Source organism: Chelonia mydas, chromosome 5, assembly GCF_015237465.2.
Source record: "Chelonia mydas isolate rCheMyd1 chromosome 5, rCheMyd1.pri.v2, whole genome shotgun sequence".
Classification (NCBI taxonomy): Eukaryota; Metazoa; Chordata; order Testudines; family Cheloniidae; genus Chelonia; species Chelonia mydas.
This window is the reverse complement of record NC_051245.2, coordinates 20,973,638-21,000,216: the sequence shown is the minus strand read 5'-3', so window position 1 is coordinate 21,000,216 and position 26,579 is coordinate 20,973,638. Positions and strand designations below refer to the sequence as shown.

General features: G+C 43.5%; 1 protein-coding gene across 14 annotated transcripts in view; it reads right to left on the bottom strand.

Annotated features, from left to right (window-relative positions):
• NEDD4L (NEDD4 like E3 ubiquitin protein ligase) overlaps positions 1 to 26,579 on the bottom strand; it is a 364,715-nt gene that overhangs the window by 10,868 nt on the left and 327,268 nt on the right. For all 14 annotated transcript variants that reach the window (XM_037902588.2, XM_037902589.2, XM_037902590.2 and 11 more), the window contains 9 exons: positions 25,761 to 25,826; positions 24,077 to 24,306; positions 20,353 to 20,474; positions 18,964 to 19,034; positions 16,391 to 16,486; positions 6,574 to 6,647; positions 2,931 to 2,991; positions 2,014 to 2,073; positions 1,381 to 1,488 (listed from right to left, as the gene is read on the bottom strand). In XM_037902588.2, the coding sequence (XP_037758516.1) occupies positions 1,381 to 1,488; positions 2,014 to 2,073; positions 2,931 to 2,991; positions 6,574 to 6,647; positions 16,391 to 16,486; positions 18,964 to 19,034; positions 20,353 to 20,474; positions 24,077 to 24,306; positions 25,761 to 25,826 (888 nt within the window). The remainder of the gene's footprint in view (positions 1 to 1,380; positions 1,489 to 2,013; positions 2,074 to 2,930; positions 2,992 to 6,573; positions 6,648 to 16,390; positions 16,487 to 18,963; positions 19,035 to 20,352; positions 20,475 to 24,076; positions 24,307 to 25,760; positions 25,827 to 26,579) is intronic.

The window sequence follows — 26,579 nt, the reverse complement described above, 5'->3', positions numbered from 1 at the left end:
AGAAATCACCTAGTTAAGAAGGAGTCTAATCTGTGAAAGAAGCTTATTGGAACATCCCTGAGGGTGAGATTTACCTGTATTCAGTTTCTTAAATGTATTAGGCTTAGACTTGCGTGTTTTCTTTTATTTAACTTGGTAACTTACTTTGTTCAGTCTGTTGTTACTTGAAACCACTTAAATCCTACTCTTTATACTTTACTGATATACTGATATACTAATCACTTTTGTTTATTAATTAACCCAGAGTAAGTGATTAATACCTGGGGGAACAAATAGCTGTGCATATCTCTCTATCAGTGTTACAGAGGGCGAACAATTTATGAGTTTACCCTGTATAAGCTTTATACAGAGTAAAACGGATTTATTTGGGGTTTGGATCCCATTGGGAGCTGGGTGTCTGGGTGCTGGAGATCGGTGACCTGCTGAGCAGTTTTTGGTTAAAGTCTGCAGCGTTGGGGGTATGGACCAGACCTGGGTCTGTGTTGCTGCAGGCTAGCGTGTCTGGCTCGACAAGGCAGGCAAAGCTGGCAAAGAAAATGGACTCAGAGGTAATTCCAGCACGTCAGGTGACAGTCCCAAGGGGGTCTCTGTGACTAAACCCGTCACACTCATATCTATACAAAGGGCTTTTGGGGGAGGGGTGTGCTACAACAAGGCTAGCCTTAGGATGATTTAAATTGGGAGGAAGAATCAGTGCTGAAAGAAAGCAGCATGGAGAGAAACAGATGTGGCAGCATATAGCAAATTAGAGCCGAACTTGCTATGTGATAAATAAAACAAAAACAAAAAAAAAGTTACTTTGGGTTGTATGTGCAGAGGCATCAAATCTGGGGAAGAGTAAATACCCCCTCTCTACATGCCTATGATGCAATTGTACTTTTCATTATCAAGGAAATATTAAGAGAACTAAGTATGTGTAGCTAGGCTAATGATCACTGGGAGACACAATGACAGTATATAAATATGTGGAGAGCTTAAACATCAACATTGGAAAGAAATAATTTCAAGCAGTAGAAGAGGGCAGAGCACAAAAAGGATAAAACAAAAAACCACACACACTCAGACCTGGTAGCCTGCTAAACAGGGTGATAGTACAAGCAGTCTGCTTTGGACGTAACTATGTTGAATAATTTTGTATAATCTGCAAACTTTGACAGAGTTCAACATATTCGTTAATGATCTGGAAAAGGGTCTGAACAGTAAAGTGGCAACCAACAAAAGAAGAATGGTAGTTATTATCCAGTGTGTGTAGAAGATACTGTTCAGTGTTTTCATGGAGAAAAAAACTTAGACTTCACACCAAAACATACTATATCATACAGTGCAGCATTCATCTCAGAAATAGAAGGATCATGAGAAGAGTGGGGTAAATAGTATTACCTTCCAGTACCACTGGATGACAGGATGATTTGGGCAGTAACCATTCTTGTAGATTGTGTGTTGTCTCCAGTCGTTAACATCAACATCTCCAAGACCACACATTAATAACTAAGTATGGATGTAATTGTTAAGATGTTAATAGAAAATGGTGCACAAAGGAAAACACAATAGCTACACAAAACAGTCTTAGTCCCTCCCTCCGCTATCTCCTTTTAAACTGCTAGGCCGTGCATATACAAATACAAAGGGAAGCTCCACTATTTCTAGTAGAGTTCCTGAAGAACATTGACCTGTGCACTCCACTAAGATGAATGTAATTAGTATGTACGCTCAGTGGGACAGGGACCACATCCGTTGTTGAATCAGCAAGTTCTGAACATGCTTAAGTACCTAGCTCAATCTGTGCAAATATGTTTGTTTGCCGCCCCCCCGATTTAATGAGAAGCACCTCTCTCAACTCTAGGTCATGATGATCTAAAACACACATTCACTAGACCAAATAATTAGAGAGAAAAATCTACCCGCTCCCTCAAATCCATTCACACACCATTCACTCCAGAAACTAGTATTTCTAAGAATAATGTGCAGTACTGATTTACTGTCTACAAAACAAAGTCATGTAAAGATACTAACCTCCAACTCATTTTCATCAAAAATTTTAATCAAGTCTATAGGAAGGAGTTCTGTGAATCCCTGAAAGAAAAACAAAACAAAACTAATGTCGTCTCAAAAATAGATTTATAATAACTGTTTTTCTTTTGGCTGACATTTCTTAATTTTAGAGCAAACTTCCTTAACATGAACATACACTTCCATACCAGATGGTGAATATTATATTGTGGCATGGAGATTTTATTTATTTGTTTTTTCAGACAAGGATTTTTCAGTTCAACAGGCCTATGGTGAGTAGAATTTCTGTCGGCTTCTAAAACCCAAACCACTATGTGGTTTCCGTAAGACTAAGCATGAAATTATTCTTGTTCGTGAATTGATGGGAGGGAGGAACTGACTGAAGCCAGACACTTGGCCTTTGGTGCTCTGCAGTAGCAACCCTTGTAATTTTCTAGAAGCCAGAGCCTGAAAAATGTGCAGCAATGGATAGAACTGCAATGAAATTTGAAACACACAAGGGAGAATTAAAGGTAGAATCTGTGGATCGCTGGGTTCCAGGATCCATGATTGCAGGGCAGTGTGGCACAGAAGTAATCGCTGCTGGCTGGGGAGGAAAAGAAGGGTTTTGAGAATGGAATATAGTTGGTGGTCACAATAGAAAGGTGATGTTAGGATCATCAGTTAGAAGTTCATGTTACTTAAAAGATTTTCAAGGCTTTAAAATTAAGTTAAAAGAGAATGAATATTACAGGAGAGGAGCCATAAAAGCATTTTCAGGATATTACCATTTTTTTCTAAACACTGTAGAATTTTGGGATCCTGCAAGATTTCCCACCCATAACTTTGAGGCCTGACAAGTCCATGCAAAAAAGATGAATCTTGCTCTACCACAATAAATTGAAAAGATTATTTGGCAGAAAACAACTAATGAAGCTTACCTCCAAGAAAGCGTTCATTTGTTTCTGAACTCTGTTTACAAACCTCCACTGGATGACTAAGCTACAGCAGATAAACAAAAACACTTTTATTAGAAGATATAAACAGAATGTTTAAAGATCTCACTATTCTAATGTTTTCAGTTTCTCGTTTATAGCTTCAGTAATCATTCATCAAACACTGATATAAAATAAACAGAGCAAATGAAGGGAAAAATGCCTCCAATTTATGCTTGAGTTTGGATGTCTACTGAGCATATGAATATGTGCATCTCTTCATTAACTGCTCAAATTTCCATGAGAAGACATGAGGTGGTGAAAAAAAATCACAGATGAGTATAAAAAACAGTAATCCCAATGAACAGCTTACATTTAAATGGCTTTGGACATATGTTTAAAAATCTTTAGATATGACTGTTCCACATCATTAGGAGGTTTGCAGTAAAAGTACAGAAGTTAAATGAAATTAATCTTTTTTTTCCTATGGAGATTAAATTTATTTTAAGCAGAACATGGTGAAGCAACTTGGTTTCTGATTGAAATAGCCTAGAAAATGCTAAGTTTTTTAAAAAATGGGACCTTCAAGGTAGACTAAGATACTTATTTATCCTTATTTTTTAGGCAACTAAAGAAATAGTCGGTCCTTCAAAAGCACGGAAACACCCAGGCGTTCCCAGTGAAGCCAGTGGAAGTTACTGACTCATTTAGATATTTAAATATGGACTTAAGGGCCTAACTTCAGGCACCCATTTTTAAAAGTCTTAGCTTGTATGTTTTACACATATAAAGTGAATTTGGGATAGTAAGTCATTCCACTAATTCAATTAAAAAGCAAAACTTCTGAATTTTGCCTACAGCCTGAATTTCCATTAGAAATTTTGTAGCTACTTGTTTTGTGACTGAAATCTATATTACTATTATGATTGCTTACCGTCGTACCATTATAAAAATTACTACTGCATTTTACTATATGAGTGGTCAAGAGAAGGTATACATTGTACTAATGGATTATTTAGGAAAAGTCAAACAATTCATTAAAAACAGAATTCATCTGAGTGTGATTTAGGACCAAAAGAATGAGAGTTTGGAACTTTTAACAATTTTCTACAGATTAAGTGAATTTATACAGAAATTATATCTACAGACAATAGCACTGATACATCCACCTGTGATAAAACAAGGAATTCAGTTTTTGGGAAGGGTTTTTTGTTTCTTTTTTTATTTAATTCTCCTAGGAAGGACTGTAAAATGATTTAAATAGCCTGCAAACAATAGTCACTACTATATTTAAACAATCTATACTGCGAACAAGGTGTACCAAAACTCAAACATTTATGCCACTTCTTTTCCAATACTAAATCACTTCTGCATTAACATTTTGTGTCTTTTTGAATAACACTTTAGAATTCCAGTTCCTTCCTCATTCCTTCCGTACATTCACAAACACACTCTCTTGATTATTGTGAACATATAATTAATATAGGGTTCATTTAAGAAGTACATTTTAGTTATCAGGATTGTGAGCAGCTATTGGTTTGTATGTTTTATTTTTTGGTGGGTAGAGAAGGTGAGGAAGACAAAGGTGTAGTTTATATTTTCATACATATTAGCTTGAGTATTGTTAGTGTAATGGAGAATACAAATTATTTCTATGTACTGGGAGGAGTGGGGGCGGGAATCCCTGTGGAATTTTATGAAAGGATTTTTTAAGATATGCTATTTATTTCCATATAATGAGAGTACAACGAGGAAATGAGGAAGTGTACAAGTAAAAGCTACCCATTCCGCATCTCTGAGAATAACTTGAATATGTGAGTCAACACAGGAAATACCTAGGTGCAAGCAGAATTCAGTTGCGCAAACTTTCACAACATAGCCCTAGATTTTCCAGGAGCTTGTTAGGATATAGATATTCAGGCCTGTCTGTAAAGGCCTATACTCTAAGAATTTAGGTGTATTCTTATCACTTAGCTAGTTGTAGAGGTATAAAAGAAAGAATCAAAATCACTGTCTGCCGGTGTAAGGTCCTTCTCTTACTGTGACAGTCTGAGGCCCTGTGCTTAGCTAAGATCTTTGGCTAAGCAGCAGAGGCAGCCATAAGCTGGGAAGTGAATGGTCAGATCCTCACATTCCAAACTAGTCACATTGAAATAAGGTGCTATTGGGCTGTTAGGAATACAATCCTGTCCTGATAATGCCTATCGCCTCCAGAGAAAGGGAAGTGCCTAAAAGATGAAAAAGGAAACTTAGTTTGATAGCATCCTGTCTGGCAAGAACTCACTTATCTATAGCTGGGATGTGAAATCCTCATTTCTTTGTTGTTCTATCACTGTAGTCCCCATTTCCCTATTGTTTGTCTGTATAATCTCTGTCTGGTTCTGTGATTGTTTCTGTCTGCTGTAGAAATTAATTTTGCTGGGTGTAAACTAATTAAGGTGGTGGGATATAATTGGTTAAACAGTCATGTTACAATATGTTAGCATTGGCCAGTTAAATTTCAGTAAAATGACTGGTTAAGGTAGAGCTAAGCAGAACTTAAGTTTTACTACATAGTCTGCAGTCAATCAGGAAGTGTGTGTGTGTGTGGGGGGGGGAGAGATGGGAACAGGGAATGGGGGTGGGGAAATTGGAATCATGTTTTGCTAGAGGGGGAAATGGGAACAGGGACACAGGTAAGGCTCTGTGGGGTCAGAGCTGGGAAGGGGGACACTAAGGAAGGAAACTGGAATCATGCTTGCTGGAAGTTCACCCCAATAAACATCGAATTGTTTGCACCTTTGGACTTCGGGTATTGTTGCTCTCTGTTCATGCGAGAAGGACCAGGGAAGTAAGTGGGTGAAGGAATAAGCCCCCTAATAGAGCTTTTCTTTATTGCTCAGTATTAAGAAGAAAGAGAAAATAAATGTTTATAGCACCTAGTTTTGTGAGTCTGCAAACACAACAGTCAGGAAAAGTGACATGCCTTCAATCAAGTGAAAACAATTAGGCTTGTAGGTACATTTTAGATGTTAGCAGCAGCAACAGAAAAGAATTCATAAAAACAGAGGAGAAATGAGAATTTCTAATGGTTTTCCCAGGAGAGTCAGTCAGTACACTGGAAACCTGCCAACACTATAAAGTAAAAAAGTAGCAACTATTCCTTTTACAGGTTCCAGTTCAGTATGTTACTTAAGCGTGTGCCTAATTCTCATGCATCTTGCTGAACTGTGACCAGAATGCTGAACAAAACATTTATAAAATACTACGCAAGTAAAAAGAGTTTTGTTTATGCGTGCTTGTTAATATATTAATTAGAGCTTTACTGTTTGCTAATTAGTATTAATAATGGCAAAACCCAGAATGGATAGATACCCAGTATTGAAAGTACCACCTGCCAAAACATCAAGATGGCTTTTAATGCATTCCATGCATTGGGTTGATTAGTCTTGGTTGTACTTTCTACAGTGATTAAAAATGATAAAACTCAAACCAGCAAAACATTAATACTCAGACAAGCCATGTTAGTAAAAAGGATTTTTCTACTTAATGATCAGTTGTCTGTAGAGTTTATGCTGCACACTGGAATATCTTAGCAGGTTAAGTTCCAAAAAGCATGCTACTACGGTTAGTTAGACTTCTAAATTAATACAATAAAATATATACGTACTCAATATATTCCCTTTTGTTTTCATTTGTTACCATGATTTCTGACCCATTTGGCTTCAAATCGACTTGATATGTCTGTATTTTAAAAGACAAAACAAACAGAACATGGAATTATTTCAGGAAATATATCTTTAAGATCTACTATCTTTGAATAGTGTGTTAAAAGTTCATTAGGAGACAGTTATTACATAAGTATCTGTTAAACTATTTTCTAATTCATAAGCCCTCTAGAGATTTCAATGTATGTTAAAAAGTAACTAATATGTTGAAATAGCTAATGAGGCTTTTATACTGAGTGTCAAGATGTTTCATATTTAAAGCTAGCATCATTAGGACAGATTTCTGTATGGTCATTTATGAGCTTGCATTATGCACTGTATTGACTGTGAAGCAAATTTTGGATTACCACCGCACAACACTTGGGACAGCAAGCCTGCTATGGTGGCTATCTTCCAGCAACACAAAGCTGCAACAATGTCAGCTTAACTGGCTGGGGTAGTATTACTCCAGCATGGGCAAACCCCTGGGTAGTACAGGGAGCAGTGTCCAGGGGTAAAAGAAAATGAGTGCTGGGGCCATGGCAGCTAGACATAAGACAGACATCGGTTGCTTTAACTTATGCTAGGGACTGGTCCAGTCTGTGGAGGGAACAGGATTGGGGGCTATAAAGGTGGCACTTTTACCCTCTGCATCTCCTGAACTGCCTACTACCACACCAGAGTCTGGGTCATTCTCCTTCCGTCTCCATTCACGAATGTCCCCTCTTCCCATGCAGAAAAGGGGATATCATTCACTACCATGGCTCCATCTCCCCTTCTCCAGATTCTGTACGGGGGGGTTTATTTCACATGGCTGGGGTCGCTAAACGGGTGAAGTCTGACTGGTGGGTGACGTCTGACTGGTGGGTTACACACATCATTCCCTGTGGAGCTTAGGTGAGGAAAACACAGTCCAGGATGTATGCTCTTTTCTATGGAGCCTCCCATTTGAGGTGGTGCCAGAGCAAGAGGGTGCCCCTGGAATCTATGCAGATCTGAGGCGCCCACTACAAATGAAATCTCCTTTAGTGGTTCATTAATACTGAATTGTTTAGCAGGAGGGACATTATCAGAACACTAGGTCAGAGTATGAAGAATCATTTGGATAATGAACACGTTACAGTTTTGGCAAAATGTGGAACAGCTATCTGAAGATCTAGACAAGTATTTTGAAGAATTTTAAAAGTTAGCAGACAGCATAATAACCAGAGAAACTTTGATTTGGAAAAGGGCACCACCCCGAAGCAGATTAGAAGATTTTGTTAAGCAGAAAAACCATGAGCACAGAATTCTAAAGAACGTTTCTGATGATTATATAATTCTGCTAGAAAGTGAGGTAACCTAGATGGGGAAAAAAGTATTAAGACTGAAAGCAATTTACTGTATTTGTTTGCCACTTACTCACTGGTAGATCCTTTAAAACAAGAAATGTCAAAATTTACAGTAAACTAAAATAGATGCTGTGACGAAGTGGGACTGTTCTTAATGTTTCCTCTGAATAGTGTGGGGGTGACTCAGTTCCCCTATGAAGTTCTTAAGTATCTAGGTGGTGGGAGAAGGGTGTATGATCATTGCAGAGCCCTAGAGGGCAGGTGTGTGCAGGGGTCTGGACACAGAGAATGGCCGACACCCTGTTTCCTGGCAACTGATGGCCTGAGCTCTTCCGCCCTGCAAGGTGAGAGCTAAAGGGTTGGAGAACAAAGGAATCAGGTGACCTCCTGGCCCGGGAAAGGAACAAAGCCCAGAGGAGGAGGGGCTGGAGGGACTTTTCAGTTTGGGGCTGGCTGGGACATGGAGTGAAGGGCAGACGTGGTTGTCTGGCTCACTGCCCCCCAAAATGGACCCAGCTGAGGGGTCCTGTTCTCTGCACCTGCAAGCTCTGTTTTAGACCATGTTCCTGTCATCTAATAAACCTCTGTTTTACTGGCTGGCTGAGAGTCCCGTCTGACTGCGAAGTTGGGGTGCAGGACCCTCTGGCTTCCCCAGGAGCCCTGCCTGAGCGGACTCGCTGGGGGAAGCGCACGGAGGGGCAGAGGATGCTGAATGCTCCGAGGTCAGACCCAGGAAGGTGGAAGCTGGGTGAGCTGTGTGTCCTGAAGACAGGCTGCTCACAGAAAGGCGACTGCCCCAGAGTCCTGACTGGCTTCATGGGGAGCAGTTCCAGAGCATCGCCCGGGGACTCCGTGACAACTGGTGGCAGCGGTGGGATGTACTGCACCCCGTGGATGGCGCTTCCTGCAGTAAGTGACTGGGGAGCAGTAAAACGAAGGGGGATTGACGAGGACCAGGCGTGCTGAAGGCTCAGAGAGGAGCGGTTTCAGGGGGCGGTAAACCCCTGGGAGTGTGTGACCAGCGAGAAGGACTGTGCAGTAATGGGGTCCCCCTGGGGACTGCAGTGAGCAGGCTCAGGGGTGGAGGAGCCTGCGGCTTGGCCCTGGGAGAGAGAAGGACTTTTGCAGTAACAGGGTTCCCCTGGGGATTGCAGCGAGCAGTCCAAGGGGCGGAGGAGTCTGCGGCTCGACCCTGGCAAAGAGGTGGTGACCTCGAAAAAGCTGGCATACTTGGGGTTCTCCCTGGAAACCGTGGGGAGCTGAGAGCACACAGGCTTGTGAGTCCACAACAACGTGGGAAGAGCGGAGTGACGGCCTGTCACTGTTTCCTTAAGAAGGACATTGTAACCCTGTGCAGAAAGAGAGGGTTGAGCATTGGAAAGTTCACCAAAGCACAGTTCATCGTGCAGCTGGAGGAGGATGACCGCTCTAGGAACAGATTCCTGACCCAAATGGGGCTATCGCAGGATCTGGGAGCAGCTGGAGTGGTAGCCAGGCATCGCCAAGACTCCTGTCCCCGACCAGACGAGGGTCTTCACGATCGGGTTCCCCATCCGGGGATCGGAGATGCATGGGTTGGAGCTGAGTCCGAGAGAGCAAGAGGACTGTGAGAGACAGCGAGAGCCCGAGAAAGAGCTGCAGAAGCAGCAGCAGCATGAACTGGCGGTGGGGGAGCGGAGAGGCCTAGGGGACCTCCCAGGGGTGAGTGGGGATAGACCCCGGGGGGCCAGTTCCGCAGGGAACCTCGAGACTAAATTGCTGCCCCTGGTTAAGGAGTGGGGGGATGTGGATGCCCACCTCACTGCCTTTGAGCAGGCTGGAGATCTGAACCAGGGGGACCCTGCGGAAAAGCCCCGGTGTCTAGCTGCCTCGCTGGGTCCCAAGGCCGTAGACTCCGTCAGCCAGATGGATGGGGAGGTGGACGGGCTCCCACTCCTGGTCCCAACCTATATGTCTGTGTGGAGTTTCCTGGGGTCGGGCCCCTCGGACCCCCAGGGGGAGCGGAAGGTGATGGTCAATGGGGAGACATTCCTGGGGTGGCGAGATCCTGGGACAGAGAGAACTGTTGTCAGGCCCTGGGTAGTGCAGCCTCAGATGCTGAGGGGCTGTGTGAGCTGGGTGAGGGTCCCAGGGATGAAGCCCCTCGCCCTGCCTACTGCCCAGATCCCTGTGCAGACCCAGGAGGGGTCAGGCTGGCTGGTTGTTGGGGTTCTCCGGGATATCGGCTGCGAGACCCTGTTGTGGGGTGACTGTGTCTCTTTGGGACAGGATCCAGACCCTGCTCCTGTAACTGCCAAGGGTTTCAATTTGAATCCAGGGAACCAATCGGTGGAGAGGGAAATGGTCAGTGAAAATGCAGATGACCTGGCTGGCAGCAGGGAGGAGCGGCTAGGCTCAGGCTACCTGCCTGCCTGTAACCAGACCCCTGGGGCTGGGTGGGACAGAGAGATGCTCCCTGCGCCCTTGCACACTGGAGAAGGGGCTCACGCTGGCTCTGATGCTGTGAGGAAAGCAGCGAGCTCGCTGCCTACCCTCACTGGGACAGCAAGGGCAGTGCTGAGCAAGGGGGAAGATAAGACCCCAGCTGAGTGGGGGGAGACACAGGCAGGGCAGGGGATCTGTTGGGAGTGGCAAGGTGTTGGTAAGGAAAGTCTGGATGAGCCTAGGCAGCCTTGCGAGCCGATGGCTGTGTCTAGTCAGCAGGGTGGGAAGGCGAGGAGAGTGGAAGATGAGTGTCCCTGGACCTTACCTGTTAGCTGGGTGGAGAATTGGGACAGGGAAGGAAATGTGCCTGTGTCTGTCAGGGGTATTGACTTGCCTATGGAGGGAGCTACCCTGATCTCCAAGCAGTTGTCTGTGACCAGCCTTGTGTGCTGGGACAAGGGGAATGAGATCCCAAGCTGTGTGTCTAGGAAAGGAGAAAGTGTGTCCGGCTCTTCTTTGTCTGTGGAGCAGACAGAAGGGGCCTTTCAGCCTGTGACGGTTGAGGGTAGTGCAGTTGTCTCAGAGTTGGTTCTGGATTCAGCTAAAGCCCAGGAAGGGAAGGGTCCTAAGTTTGGGTCTGCTCAGGAGAATGGCCCTGTAACTAGGTCGCATCCAGTTAGTGTCTATGTAAAAGCCCAGAGCCCAGACAATTCTGGTGCTTGTATTTTGCCTGTTGCTAGTGTTTTGTTGGGAAAGGGTGTCGCAACTCTGTCTAGTCAGGGTGAGATCCTAGCCAGGGCACAAGGAGAGCATGAAGGTGTGTGATTGTGTTACCTACTGAGGGTGTGGAAACCTGTAGCAAGAAGGAAAAGATTCCTGAACTTGTGTGTGGCAAAGGGAAGGAGAATGCTTCTGACCTTTTCTCTAGGAAGTCTGTCAGTTTGCCTGAAAGGGGATTGTGTAGGAATCCGCCGGATGGGCCAGAGGTAATTCTGGATGTAAGGGAGACCCAGAAAGAGTCTGTTGTTGCTCAGGAAAGTGTTCCTCTAGAGCAAGCCCTAGGTGAAGAGGGTAAGGGCAGAATTTCTGTGAGGGGTGAAGTGTTGCATAGAAAAGCCCTAGGGAAAGGAATCCTCATGGAGTCTTTGCAAGCAGTTTACTGCCACTGAAGGGTGTGAAAGTGATTTAATCAAGACAGTTTCAGTTCCTAACAGCCAGAAATTTTCTGTTGTGAATGGATCCACTGACTGTCCTGTTGAAAGATCCAGTGTGGAGAGCCTTGAGAAGGTCTCAGGTGAAGTGAAAGCTGTTAAGAAAGTTAAACCGTCCTATAACCAAGTGGCTGTGTTTGGCCAGCTTGATGGGGAGAAGACCCAATCCCAGTTTGACCCCCTGGGGTTTTGGGGTGGCCAAAGGGCACGGGCCGCATAAACCTTCCCACATGCGGCCTGTGAGTGCTATCGACCACCCCTGACCTAAGGGAGGGCGTGAAACTGGAAGGGCCTGGTGTAACTCCTACCAAGGAATGGGAGAGATGCTGGGGCATCCATGGGAACGTTGGTGGCTTCGAACTTCCCCAGGTCACTGGCTAAAGTGACCCCGCTCAGTTCGATCTCGAAGGGGGGAGAGATGTGACGAAGTGGGACTGTTCTTAATGTTTCCTCTGAATAGTGTGGGGGTGACTCAGTTCCCCTATGAAGTTCTTAAGTATCTAGGTGGTGGGAGAAGGGTGTATGATCATTGCAGAGCCCTAGAGGGCAGGTGTGTGCAGGGGTCTGGACACAGAGAATGGCCGACACCCTGTTTCCTGGCAACTGATGGCCTGAGCTCTTCCGCCCTGCAAGGTGAGAGCTAAAGGGTTGGAGAACAAAGGAATCAGGTGACCTCCTGGCCCGGGAAAGGAACAAAGCCCAGAGGAGGAGGGGCTGGAGGGACTTTTCAGTTTGGGGCTGGCTGGGACATGGAGTGAAGGGCAGACGTGGTTGTCTGGCTCACTGCCCCCCAAAATGGACCCAGCTGAGGGGTCCTGTTCTCTGCACCTGCAAGCTCTGTTTTAGACCATGTTCCTGTCATCTAATAAACCTCTGTTTTACTGGCTGGCTGAGAGTCCCGTCTGACTGCGAAGTTGGGGTGCAGGACCCTCTGGCTTCCCCAGGAGCCCTGCCTGAGCGGACTCGCTGGGGGAAGCGCACGGAGGGGCAGAGGATGCTGAATGCTCCGAGGTCAGACCCAGGAAGGTGGAAGCTGGGTGAGCTGTGTGTCCTGAAGACAGGCTGCTCACAGAAAGGCGACTGCCCCAGAGTCCTGACTGGCTTCATGGGGAGCAGTTCCAGAGCATCGCCCGGGGACTCCGTGACAGATGCAAACAATGATCTGAGGAAAATAAAACTGACAAACAAGAGTTCAACAAAAGTTACTCTGGATGAGCACTGCATAAGCTAGAGAATGGGATTTTTTAATTAAAGAATGGAATGGCAGATTGAGCACAAGACGAGCTATCAAACAACATACGCCCCTTAGCAGCAGCTGCAAAGGAAAAAAATAAAAACAGTATATTTGTCATGAAAGCGAATACAATGTCTTCAGGCTAGTCTCTCCAGATTCCTGACTAACACATGGGAACAGCCAAACAAGTCCCTGAGAGAACCCTCTGAAGTAATAGTCCGAGTTCACATTATGCTGGAACTGGACTCTAGGTATTTAGTCAGAATCTGTGACTACACCTACAGTGCAAACATGAGCTTTGATTCGCTCCTGCAGTGCAGGATGTGCATTTGGTCTGGACAGTCTCTACATAAAAGAATAAATGGACACAAATCAGACGTCAAGAATTATAACATTCAAAAACCAGTTGGAGAACACTTCAATCTCTTTGGTCTCTCGATTACAGACCTAAAAGTTGCAATTCTCCAACAAAAAAACTTCAAAAACAGACTCCAAATAGAGACTGCTGAATTGGAATTAATTTGCAAACTGGATACCATTAACTTAGGCTTGAATAGAGACTGGGAGTGGATGCATCATTACACAAAGTAAAACTATTTCCCCATGTTTATTTCCCCCCCTCCACCCCCCACTGTTCCTCAGAGGTTCTTGTCAACTGCTGAAAATGGCCCACCTTGATTATCACAACAAAAGGTTCCCACCCCAGCTCTCCTTCTGGTAATAGCTCACCTTAAGTGATCATTCTCGTTACAGTGTGTATGGTAACACCCATTGTTTCATGTTCTCTATGTACATAAATCTCCCCACTGTATTTTCCACTGAATGCATCCGATGAAGTGAGCTGTAGCTCACGAAAGCTTATGCTCAAATAAATTGGTTAGTCTCTAAGGTGCCACAATTTACTCCTTTTCTTTTTGCGAATACAGACTAACATGGCTGCTACTCTGAAATTTGGTCTAGGATTCATCTTAAGGGAGACAAAGGATGAAAGGCACTGGTTGACTTTAAGCTGCTGTTCTGCTCCTGGCAATTTCTACTGCCAAATCCTGAAGTCTAGTTCTACTGGTGGAACCCATGAAGTGAATCTAGCCCATGTTAGGTACAACCTTGTACTTCACTGTCAGCATCTTCATTTCAGAAGTCTCCAGTAACTGGGGACGCAATAAACTAAGTACCTAGTAAAATGCTGCTGAGAAAAGAGAGATTTGATAAAAACTATCAACAACATGGGACGGACACACACGCAGAGCACAGAGTGTTTTCAATTCTACCATTGCAGAAAGGAGGTGACAAGAGACAAATCAGGCAACGCCACTCACGAAAGCTCACGAAAGCTTATGCTCAAATAAATTGGTTAGTCTCTAAGGTGCCACAATTTACTCCTTTTCTTTTTGCGAATACAGACTAACATGGCTGCTACTCTGAAATTTGGTCTAGGATTCATCTTAAGGGAGACAAAGGATGAAAGGCACTGGTTGACTTTAAGCTGCTGTTCTGCTCCTGGCAATTTCTACTGCCAAATCCTGAAGTCTAGTTCTACTGGTGGAACCCATGAAGTGAATCTAGCCCATGTTAGGTACAACCTTGTACTTCACTGTCAGCATCTTCATTTCAGAAGTCTCCAGTAACTGGGGACGCAATAAACTAAGTACCTAGTAAAATGCTGCTGAGAAAAGAGAGATTTGATAAAAACTATCAACAACATGGGACGGACACACACGCAGAGCACAGAGTGTTTTCAATTCTACCATTGCAGAAAGGAGGTGACAAGAGACAAATCAGGCAACGCCACTCCTCCACCACTCCCAGATGACATGGATACTGGCTGGCCCCAGGAGAGGCACCAAAGAGAGATGGACTGCTGGCCAGACGGTGGGACTGGGGGTAGTCAGGTGGGGAAAACAGCAGGGGGTGCGGGGTGGGGTTGGGGGAGAAAGAAAAGAAATGGATGCCCATCCTGGCCTGTATCTCTCTTCCCCCACCACCCAGGAGTTGAGGAAGTTCCTGCCCTATGTGGCTCTCCCAGAAGCTATATGGGATGCAGGGGGTAGCTGGGAGGACCCTGGCCTGAGTCTCTCTCTAGCCCTCTGCACCCCTCTGGGAAATGTGGGAGCTCTGGCCTTTGTGGTGCCCCAAGTGGAAGGGGAGGAGGGAATGGGGCCAGATGCTAGTCTAAGTGTGCGCGGGGGAGACTTGTGGGGGGAGACTTGTGGAGGGAGTGCGGAAGCCTGATCCAGTTCCTGTTCCATGTACTGCCCCCAGCAGGCATCTTGTGCCACTAAGGCAGTGTGCTGAGTGTGGGGGAAGGGAATCCAGTCCAGTTCCTTTCCCCTTTCCTTGCCACAACTATTCTCTTAGCTTCCAGGCACTCCCAAGTAGCCCGTGCTGCCTTGGCAGTGGTGGAACATTTAAGGGGGTGGGGTAGCGGGGCCTGGGCCAGCCCCCATGGGGGGCAGGGAGGGAGCACTGACCAGCCCCGCTCTGCCCCCAGCCACAGCTCCACACCCGGCTGCAGCCCTGGCTGCTGGCCCACTCTGTGGCCCAGCCGCGGCTCCATTCCCAGCCCTGGCTGCGGCTCCACTCCCAGTGCTAGCCATCATTGACCCCTGGCTGTAGCTTCGTTCCCAGACCGAACCCCAGAACCTCCCACAGCTGTGGCCCCAGCCTCGGCCCCATTACCCCTGTCCATACTCCCCCCCCAAACTCCAGGAGGGGGGAGGGAGGAGAGCACTTCTGAAAACTTTGGGAACCACTACCTTAGAACATTTGTGGTGTTTAGTTACTTTGGCAGGCTGCCAGAGTTTTCCTGACAAATGTAAGTGAGAGACAGAAAATAGTGATTTTTAACAGTTTCTCAGCAAAGGCTTAACGGAATTTCATGGGACAAAGAAATGGCAGTTTGGTAGCCTCAGGGTGGGTTCCCCTGCGAATATCAAAGGCCTGCTGGAAACATAGGTGGTGCAAGAGCTTCTAAAAAGAATGTCACAAGAATCTTTTATAATGGAGAATGTCAGGCAATGTAAAAATAACATTTGCTACCAGCTCCCCCAAGAATAAGTTGGTTGTTCTTGATCTAGTTCATTTTCAATAGTGTCTATATAGTAAAAACAAACAAACGCCATCTTCACTTGGCACCTTAATTGGCAGTCTGATCACAGAGCCCAAAGTCTGCAAAGGGCATCAAGACACCTACTCTCTCACTCCAGAAGTGGTCCCTCCAGAACAAAAGCTGAGGAACTTTTCTAGCACAGTGTTGGGGAAGAGCTTGTGTACACCACTGCTTCCCATACAGTTTGTATGAGAGGATTGCTATTTAGTGACCTCCTGGCCACTGGGCCTGAATGGACTTACTTATGGAACTTTCCCATAGTCTCAGCTGACCCCTGGAGAAAGGAGTCCAGGATCGGAAGCCTGCGTGGCAGTTGGCAGCATTGACCATTAACACTTGAAAGTTCTGATTGACTTCCCAAACCACAAATACTGCCCAGTATTAGTGAATGTTTGGCAGTAACTGACAAGTAAAGAAGAAGGAAAGATAAGTTTGAAATCTTTGTTTTCTTTTTTAGTAACTGATACATACCTGTCCAAAGTTTTCCTCATCTATGCAAAACATGAGATCCAGCTCCGTAGGGTCATTTTCCAGGATCCATTTCAAAGAGTTATAATATTCACTATCCTGTAGTAACAGACCAGGTTACAATTAAGCACTCTTTGAAAATGCGTACATTATTGTTTACTTGACATTACATGCTATAGTCTATAAATATAAAAACCAATAAACTGAAATTAGAGCTCTAGAAATAATTAAAATGGACTGCAATCTCTCACATTTCTTATCTGATTGTACAGTCTTCCTTTTCATTTTGGTACAGCTATAATAAAGTGGAAATCAGATAGTTTGCATTATTAATTTACATTATTCCTGAATACTATATTTTCTATGTTCACACTCATGACTGTGTTAATTATACAAAAATAAATCAAATTAAAATGGTCTGTAATAGCCCAGTAGTATCACTTCATTCCAAGGCAAAGCTGATACCAATTTATTAAGTTGCTTTATTAAGCTGAAAAAAATCTATCAACTACTAGATGCCCACTGTTTCCCTGGATGGTTCATATCCTCAACTTCTCCTAGATTTACAATGAAAGAGTGAGCCAACAGGAGAGAAAAAACAAAACAAAAAGAATAGTGAAAGAATAGTGAAAACGGCACCTGCAAAGGTGATCAAAAATTAAGGTTTCCAATTACAAGAGGCAAAAAAAGTAAGTGAAAAGTTTGTTATTAACTCAGAATCAGATCAGAACAGAGTTTGTTCATTGGACTGAACAAGTGACAAGCAAACTCCAGTGAGCGTGACAAAGACAGTGGGAGGAGGAGGAGCACACATCAAGCAGCTGAACAGCGTTTTTAAAGCAGTGCATTCACGGTCATGTGTCACTGACTGAAAAATACCCGGGACACTCTAGACACCAACAAAGATCAACTGCATCTTGCTCCTCTCCCATGGAACAAACTGTCGAGAAGACCAAGAAGAGTTGTTGTAGAACTAAGAACTAGTCAGGCAGCATCGGTTTTACATCTGGTTGCAGGAATAACAGAAATGATCCAGGGGGATTATCAAGACCTTGAACCCCATCCCATGGTAAGGGGGGGGGAGGATTGGGTAAGGGGCAGGGAGTCCCGGGGGGCAGTCAGGGGACAGGGAGCAGGGGGTGGTTGGATAGGCATGGGAGTCCCGGGGGGGTCTGTCAGAGGGCAGGGGTGTGGATAGGGGTTGGGGCAGTCAGGACAAGGAGCAAGGGGGATTGGATGTGTCGGGGGTTCTGAGGGGGGCAGTCAGGGGGCAGGAAGTGGGAGAGGGCAGATAGGGTCTGTGTCTAGGGGTGGGGGGACTTGCAGAGTGATCTCCCACCTCTGCGGCCTGTGCTCCCCACTGCCATGCTAGACATTTATTGACATTGTGCAAAAATTTTTCAGAATTTTTGTTCTTTTGGCGCAGAATTCCCTCAGTAAAAATGTAAGTCACAGAGGTAATTGTCCTGCTCTAGTCACAGAGGTAACTGTCCTGGGTTAGGCCTCAGCTAGAGCATTGTGTCCAATTCCTGGTGCCACTCTTTACGAAAGATGTGTTAAACTGCCTAGAGCCCAGAAAGAACAACAACAATGATAAAAAGGCTTAGGAAACAGGACCTATGAGGAAAGGATAACAAAAACTGAGCAGGTTTCATCTTGAAAAAAGACATCTGAGGAGAAACCTGATAACAGTCTTCAAATACGTTAAGAGGATGGTGACCAACTGCCCTCCATGTCCACTGAAGCTAGGTCAAGAAGTAATGGACTTAATCTGAAGCAAGGGAGATATAGATGAGATATTAGGAAAAACTTTCTAACTATCAGAGTAGTTAAGCTGTAGAACAGGCTGCCAAAGGAGGCTGTGGAATCCCCATCACTGGAGGTTTTTCAGAACAGGTGGGACTAAAACCTGTCAGGGCTGGTCTAGCTTTATTTGGTCTGGCCTCATCACAGGAGACTGGACTTGATGGCCTCTCAAGGTCCCTTTCAGCCTTACATTTCTATGATTCTATATTGCCTGCCCATTGGTCTACTTAGTTTGGGAAGGGAAAGGAGGAAGCAGAAAGTCTACAGCATAAATAAGAAAACAAAAAAGCACCTCAAGTTGTTTTTCTAATTGACCTATTTTTCCCCATAATTTTAATGGATTACGCCTAAAATCACTATCTTGGCAGACACAAAAGTGCCTCTATTAAAAAATAAGAAATGTTCCCCAAGTTCTCACCGCTCTAACTTGTGTTTGCCACCATGTAGTTTATTAGAAGTTTTAGCTTTTACAATTTCCCCAGAGAAGAAACTCATGTAATTGACAACACTAAGAAGTTATTTGCAGTGTTGTTGTAGCCGTTTTGGCCCAGAATATGAGAGCGAGAAGGTGGATGAGGTAATATATTTTATTAGACCAGTTTCTGTTGGTGAAAGAGACAAACTTCTGAGCTCCAAGAGCCAGACCTGAAGAAGAGCTCTGTGGAGTACAAAAGCTTGTATCTCTCACCAACAGAAGTTGATCCAATAACAGATATTACCTTGCCCACCGTGTCACTCTTAACACTAATAAGTTTTAAGTGTTGACTTACCACTGACTCCATGTCTTTCAGTGTTATTTGTTTCCCTAGCATCATCTTATAAAAAGGCCTGATGAAGAAGCCTGAAAAAAACAACCCGAAGAGGCACAAGTAAATAGACTGACTCAGCAAATAATAACACAGCTAAAACCAGCACTCTTTCACACCTTTCAATGTCCCAAGGAAAGAATACGGAGAGAATTAGAAAAGAAAAAAATACCATATTGATATCAGATTAGCAAGTGTAAAACAAAAAATTATAATCAGCAGCCATTGCAGTGTAATATATTCGAGTAGTAACAGTACAAGCATAGGACATTTCTTGGGGATTAACAATCTGCTAAGAGAGATGACATCCTGAAGTGAAGCCAGGGGGCCGTTCATTAACCACAGCCACTCATTACAACAGTCCCTTGGAAGTGTCCTGTGTTACTGTTGTCATTAAAACTGATCACTATCCCTAGCCTTCCACAACAATCCACCCAGCATCCACATCCACTGTCATTCTTACAGAGTCCTTCGGAGAAAATGAGTTGAAATAGCACTAGTACTCCAGCCGCAGCAGCTGCACAGAAAACCCATATTTTAGTATTATATATTGCCTCAAGGTTATGATGTAGCTTGCGGCAATTCCAATTATTAATTTGTTAAAGGATAAAATCATCCAGGCAGTGGAGGAAAGAGAGTGTAACCTCCACTATTCTGCTCTACCCACCATAGGTCAAGGCATAGAATAGATTTGTTCCGGTTTAAAACAGCATCATATTGCTTTAGCTTGCCAATGGCAAAGAAATTGCCCTCTGTTAACACAGATACAACTGCTTAAGTCAACACGACTTTCTCATCTTTTCAGTAAGCACAGAAGGACCAGTTCTCCACTCCATGACAACAGATTTATGGCAGTGTAACCATCAATGGAGCTACAATGTAAAAGAGATGTAAAAGTCTGGAGAATTTAGGTCCAAGGGTTGAGCTCCCAATTTACGAGGTGCCATTCTGCTCTGCAAAGTGACTATAAAAATGACATTGTGAAGTTGCATGCTTTATTGTGCCTTAATGACTCCAGATAAAATGGACTCAGTTTAGAAAGAGTCGTCTTTATAATTGCATGCTTATTTCAGGATCCCAAGGTCAACCTGGAATATTTCTCTCTCATACCACACCAGTAATAAAGATTTTACAGATCAAATTATATCCTCACTGCCACTTGTGCAACCTCACAGCCTTCAGCTGTGGCTGATTTGAACATAGGAAGCAATTCTTAGGTGATGCGCTAACAGGAACAGAATGAAGCTCACTCTCCTTTAGCTATGCTGGCTCTGCAAGGGCTCACCGGAGTAAAAGTCAGTAAAAATGACACATACCATAACAACATTTATTATTATTTTTTTTTAAACTCACCATCTAATAGCTTCCCATGAAACACTGCCAGGCCAGCAACTCGTCCAATAAATGTGAAATAGGACAGATGATCTTCATTACAAAGACCTGAATTGGGATTAATCTGAAGGGTATAGTTGTCCCTTTTTTTTTTTTGGAAGAGAAAAAAAAAACTGTTTAAATAATCAAGTAGTTGACTTCAGATACATTAATAAGCAATCTGACTTTGGGCCATCTATTTTCTATTTCTGCAGTCAGGTAGGTCAGTATTTAAATTTGTCTTCGTGTGCCTTAGCTGCTGCATTTTACAGATTGCTTACTGGGGTGAGGGAGTCAAAACTGTATTGTTAGGAATGTAAGAATCACCATACCAGAAGTGACTGACATTGCCACTTGTGTGATACCTGTCTCCAAGTGTGGCGAATGCAGGATAGGTGAGAATGGCATTACACCCTATTCTCCACCATGCACCACTTCACCACAGGAAAAATGTTATTTTTCTTAAATATGTAATACCTCTATAGCCTTCACCAGATGATCAAACTGAGGCATGTACAAACACAGAAAAGGACATAGTCCTTGTTCTGAAGGGTTTATAGTCTAAGACATGACCTGAGCGAGTGATCAGGTTATGAAGCGCAAGGACTGCTGCTGCTGCTGTTGTAATTTTATCATTCCTGTCGCTAAACCTAACAGCCAATACTATTCTTATTCATATAAATGTTTAATTGTTTAAAAAAAATCTTAACATCGAGATGGGCCATTGGCACCACAGCAAGCTCGAGAATGAAGTGAGAATGTTCTTTCACCCAGTTTGTATGCTGTGGGAAAAGAAGGGCACAAGGACAAAGAAGAGGAGAGCTGTAAAATGATGACACATGAACAGAAAATAATACATTGCTACAATAAACACAATGATCACATGACCGTTGCCATGTGGCTGTTCACAATGTGAGTCCTGAACTCTCTGGCTGACAAAAGTAAAAATATTACACCCGGCCCTTGGGGAAGACTCCAATGGCAAAACTCCCATTGACTTCAACAGAACCAGGCTTTCACCCGAGAGCACTTAATATGACTATCTCTAGGAGTGTCCTCTTGTGGGCACATTGAATAGCACTGAGGGTATGACTACACCGCAATGTAAGCCCGTGCTTAAGCCTGGGCTCAAGCCTAACCCCCCTTGTGTCTACACTATTATTATGCTAACTCAGGGCTTGGATCCAGGGTCCCAGGACCTGGACCCAGGGTCCCAGGACCCTGCAGGGCTGAGGGTCTGAGCTCATGTTAAGCCACGACCTGGTTCTGAGCTCTATTGCTTTGCAGTGTAGATGCAGCCCCGCTTGACTTGGGTTCCAGGAGTCAGCTGGAAGTATCTCAATTCCATGGGACAATTTCCTTTGTCCTCTCTTTCTGAGCAATCTGAAATCCACACTATTAAAAACAGAAGCCAATTCTTCTGATCACCGAACTGCAAGCACATTATCAGAGAGCCTCCTGTTTTGCAAATCGATCAAGCCCTTTGCAAAGCAAGCTGCTTCCTGCATGTTGAGCAGTAAAGATTTCCCACAGTGCACCACAGTCCTAGGGCTATGGCAGCCATATTTCGGTGTGTGTGTGGGGGAAGAGTAGGGACTCTGGGATATGGTTACTTTGACTGTGCACTGCAGTGTGGGTCCCAGAGCCCTAAGTTCAAGCACGGGTGAGAAAAGTCTTAAAATATGGTTAAAATACAACATAGATGCTCAAGCCCAGGGTTTCCTATCATGGGTCAACTGATTTGAGTCCCACTAACCCTGGGTTTACACTGCAGCGTAGACATACCCTGACTGGCTCAGAAAAGAGCCTTGCATAGTTCCCCTTCATCGAAGGAAACGTTGCTGTGAGGAGAAGCCTTTGAAAAAACAAGGGAAGGGAGAGGGAAATGTAAAAGAAGGTAGAAATGCAAGAGATCCTCAGGGATGCAAGGTTCCCTGGCACCTGAGTCATAGCCAGAATTCCATCCAGGACCGGCTCTAGGCACCAAGCATGTGCGTGGGGTGGCACAATTCCAGGGGCGGTTGCGCTCTTGGAGCTTGGGGAGGCTAATTTTTTGCTTGGGGCAGCAAAAAAAACCTAGAGCTGGCCCTGATTCCACCTCTGAACAATACAGATTCTAATGATTAAGCCTGGGAGAGAACTAGAGCTAAGAATACAGTACTTGCCAAATTTGCTATAAAGTCATTGTGCTAATATGACAATGGATTTATTAAAAAACCCACAAAACCACGGATAGATGCTACCTAGTTTATGTTCTTCAGACTGAATACAAATGCTCCCCAACTTACGCAATCGTTCAGTTCCGGAACACATTGCGTAACTCGAATTTTGGGTAAGTCAGAAACGTATACCCAACCATTATGCAAAAAAACCAACAAAACAAAAAAACCCCACCTCCTATTTCTAGCTTATGTAACTTTTTCTGTAAGTGCGGATTTGCGTAAGTCGGGTCTTGCGTACAGATATACAGGGGAGTGCCTGTATATCTTGTAAGAGTTAAACAGTAATGTGATCCACACAGCAATGGGGGACTGAATGACTACACTGATAGGTAAGTGATACTTTGGAAATATGAGTATTTCCAAGCATGAATTCTAAATTCATTTTATTACCACAATGTTAGGGGGAAAAAATAAGCTTCCTAGCAGCGTAGGTTAAAAATGTCATCTGTAATGATTTCTCATTCCTGTTTTTAATGACAATTCTCACTTCAGTGGGATTTCTTGTTACTCTTTTTCTGCCAAATTGAATTTAAAACTTAAATAGTTTTTGTTTAAAATATTCATGCATTGTTGCATACATCCAATGAATGAAAAGGACCTTTTCAAAGGCAAAAACGTTTCTGCAGCACTTTGAACTAGTCATATATTTTACAACCTTGTGCTTCTTATACACAAAAATAGAACGCTCCTTTGCAAGTTGTGCAATTGTTTAAAAAGAAAAGAAAAGAGAAGCTGATGCACAGAATAAGGAATTTCTTGTTTATACAGTTCATCTCCTTTACAGCCTACTCAACACTTTTATTGGAAAAAAGTAGTGAACTCGATATTGACACCAAACACAGAAAGCACTGCCTGCAATAAACAAATCAATCTTTAACCACTGTATTAGTAGCTAAGTACATAACATGACATTACATAAAGGCACTTTGAGCACAAGGGACAGCTTCTCATTTACACAGCTCTGGCAACATAAACGGGCCTTACAATGAGTGTAAATGTAATTCACTCCCACTTTAAGGCCCTTTATAGTGCCAGAGTTGTGTAAAGGGTCGTTAGTGTAAACGAGAAGCTGGCCCACGAGAGCTGAATTTCAACTCAAACCCCAGAACTTGAAACGAGCAACGACCATGCATTGTATTGGGAGTGGCATAAAAAGAGCCCCTTCTCTTGTACCATTCCTTTCACTACTGCTAGCTAGTTGCACAAATGCATACAGTATGTTGCCTTGCAAAACAATGTGGAATATTTACAAAACAATGAAAGTTGCCAAATAGATCACAGCTGCAGTTTCATTTCATTTCATTTCATTTCCTGGAATAAGTAACAAACCACAGTATAGAGAGAGACATTTTACACTGGTCTTGGTTAAAGAACTTAAAAGTACATCCCAAAGGAAAATCTAAGGGCTCTACTACATAACATTTTTTTCTATCCAAATACTAATCTGGATCACTTACAATGGAAATATTTTAATGGACACTTACGTTGCTGAATATTCAAAGAGTCCATAATAAGGATTAAACATCTCCTTAGACAACAGGAAGAACCATTCTCTGGCCACGCCTCCATAGTCAAGTCCTTTTTCTGACTCAAATTCAATCCAGAGTCTAGCTTTTAGTACATCAGACCTCTTCACAGACATGATTCTTCTATAGGATTCCTCAAAAATATTATTTCTGTGTAGTTTCATCTCAAATCTGTTTGGTATATCAGCCTACACGAAAGGAGAAATGTCGGTCTGAATGCATAGCCTACAAGTCATTGCTAGCGGTATTAAGATGACAGCATAGAGCAGTGAGTAACCCAGCTAAGGAATCAAAGGTTTCTCCAGCACCCTGTTTTCCAGAGCTTCACCCCCTCTATAAGACGGTAGCCTGCTATTGTGTCTAGAAATTTTCAACTACCTTCAGGTATAAGTCTGGGCCAGCTCCATTGTAATGGCTCAAAGGTTTCCATCCTATTCTGCATATTAAAGAAAATTAGTCAACAGAAGAAGACAAATAGCAAAAAAGGAGAAGTAAGAATGTGTGTGTGGAATAAGCAGAATGAAAATAAGGTGGGATGAACAGACAAGCGACAGGAGAGAAACTGGAAAAAAATGTCTAGTTTTCCTGCTAAGATGGGCTTGAAGCAAACATTTTTACTGCCAATTATATTGTTTAATGCAGCAGAAAGCCAATTGCTATTTGCAAAAGAAAAGGAGTACTTGTGGCACCATAGAGACTAACAAATTTATTTGAGCATAAGCTTTCGTGAGCTACAGCTCACTTCATCGGATTTTTTCCACTGAATGCATCCGAAGAAGTGAGCTGTAGCTCACGAAAGCTTATGCTCATATAAATTTGTTAGTCTCTAAGGTGCCACAAGTACTCCTTTTCTTTTGCGAATACAGACTAACACGGCTGCTAAAATTGCTATTTGGTGCCTGAGAAGTGCAGCATTTTAATACAGTGAAAGAAGCAGCCGTCACAGATTTTGGATGCAAAGGTAAGGAGATATCATGTATAGCAAAAGAATGCCTCAGGACCCCCTGTAATCTGGTTATGGCTACCAAAACTTTAAAATCATTATTGAGCCAATCAATGCCACAGGCAAGTTAGCATTGAGCGCTCGTCTCTTATTTTCATGAAGTGATTTTTAGTGCTGGTAAAAGATGTTGATGATTGAAGTCCTCTTTGTTCACAGACCCAATATACCATAAGTGGCAGCAACACCAACTTCCCCACTGCTCTGCCCATTTCCTGCGACAACGGTCTTGCACAGACCACCTCTGAGGTGAGAGGGAAGTCTCAGTCCTTATGCCCATTCAAGGCTTGGATTTTCATCTGAGCCTGTCCTCACACATGCCAATTAGTGCAAACTCTGAGGTGATATTAAGTTGTTACTGCTTCTTTGTTGCCTCACTGCTGTAATTGTCCATTTATAAATGAAACCCAGCCCTCGAGGCTCAAGTTATCAGTTTTGGTTGAGATTGAAAGCGTTTTTGATCCATACAGAAAAGCTTCAGTCAATTTGTTCATATTCAGCTAGCTGTGGTAGGACGAGCAGGGAAAACTGGTGAATGTACAGTAATAGAGTGCAGCACTGCTTATCTATTCTTGGGGCAGTCAATTGTTGTTTTCCTACCCTAAGGCAATTGGCTCCAACACAGGACAGGCAATTACTCACGGGTTTCTTTAACTTCTTCCTGAAGTAATCGTATTTCTGTTTGAACTCTCTGGAATAGGGAACAGCCTGAAAGAGAGAAAATTATAAATATGCATAATTGAATACATCATGCAATCCAACATACTGCAACCCCTAAAATGTTAATTAAAAATACCCAGCAGTTTAAAAACAAGCTTTCTTAGTCAACTGTGATTTGTTTTAAATATGGATACTGCAAATAATCCTCTGCACCAACACAACTTTCACCTGAGGACCCGAAAACACTTTAGGAATATTAAAACTTAACCCCCTCCTCAGGAGGTATTATCCCCATATTACAGACGGGTAATTTGAGACCCAGTGTTTCATAGTACTGTATCATTTGAGCCCAATCTTCTGCTCTAACTACTACACAATCCTCTTTTTTCTGGTCCTAGCAACAGAAAGGGAGAAACACCACCCGAGAAAGGGTAAGAAAAGAAAAAAGCAGGATTGATTCTCAGGGCCAATGTGTCATATTAGGAAGGCACAGGTGTCCTCATAAGGTCTTTTACATTATTTTTAATTATTTGCATTGTCATAGCACCTAGAAGCCCCAACCGAGATTGAGGAACTGAGGTGTACAAACAGTACAGGACAATAGACTGCAAGCACTTCAATGCATGGAAACTCCTGATCCAAATCCCACTGATGTTAATGAGTGTCTTAGTAAAGAGTTCAACAGACTTTGAAAGGAAGTATTCTTATCTCCCTTTTACAGAATGTAAACGGAAGTTAAATACTGTTAAAAAAAAAGCCCTTAAAATGGCCCTGAGAGCACATCGTTGTGTGCTGACAAAA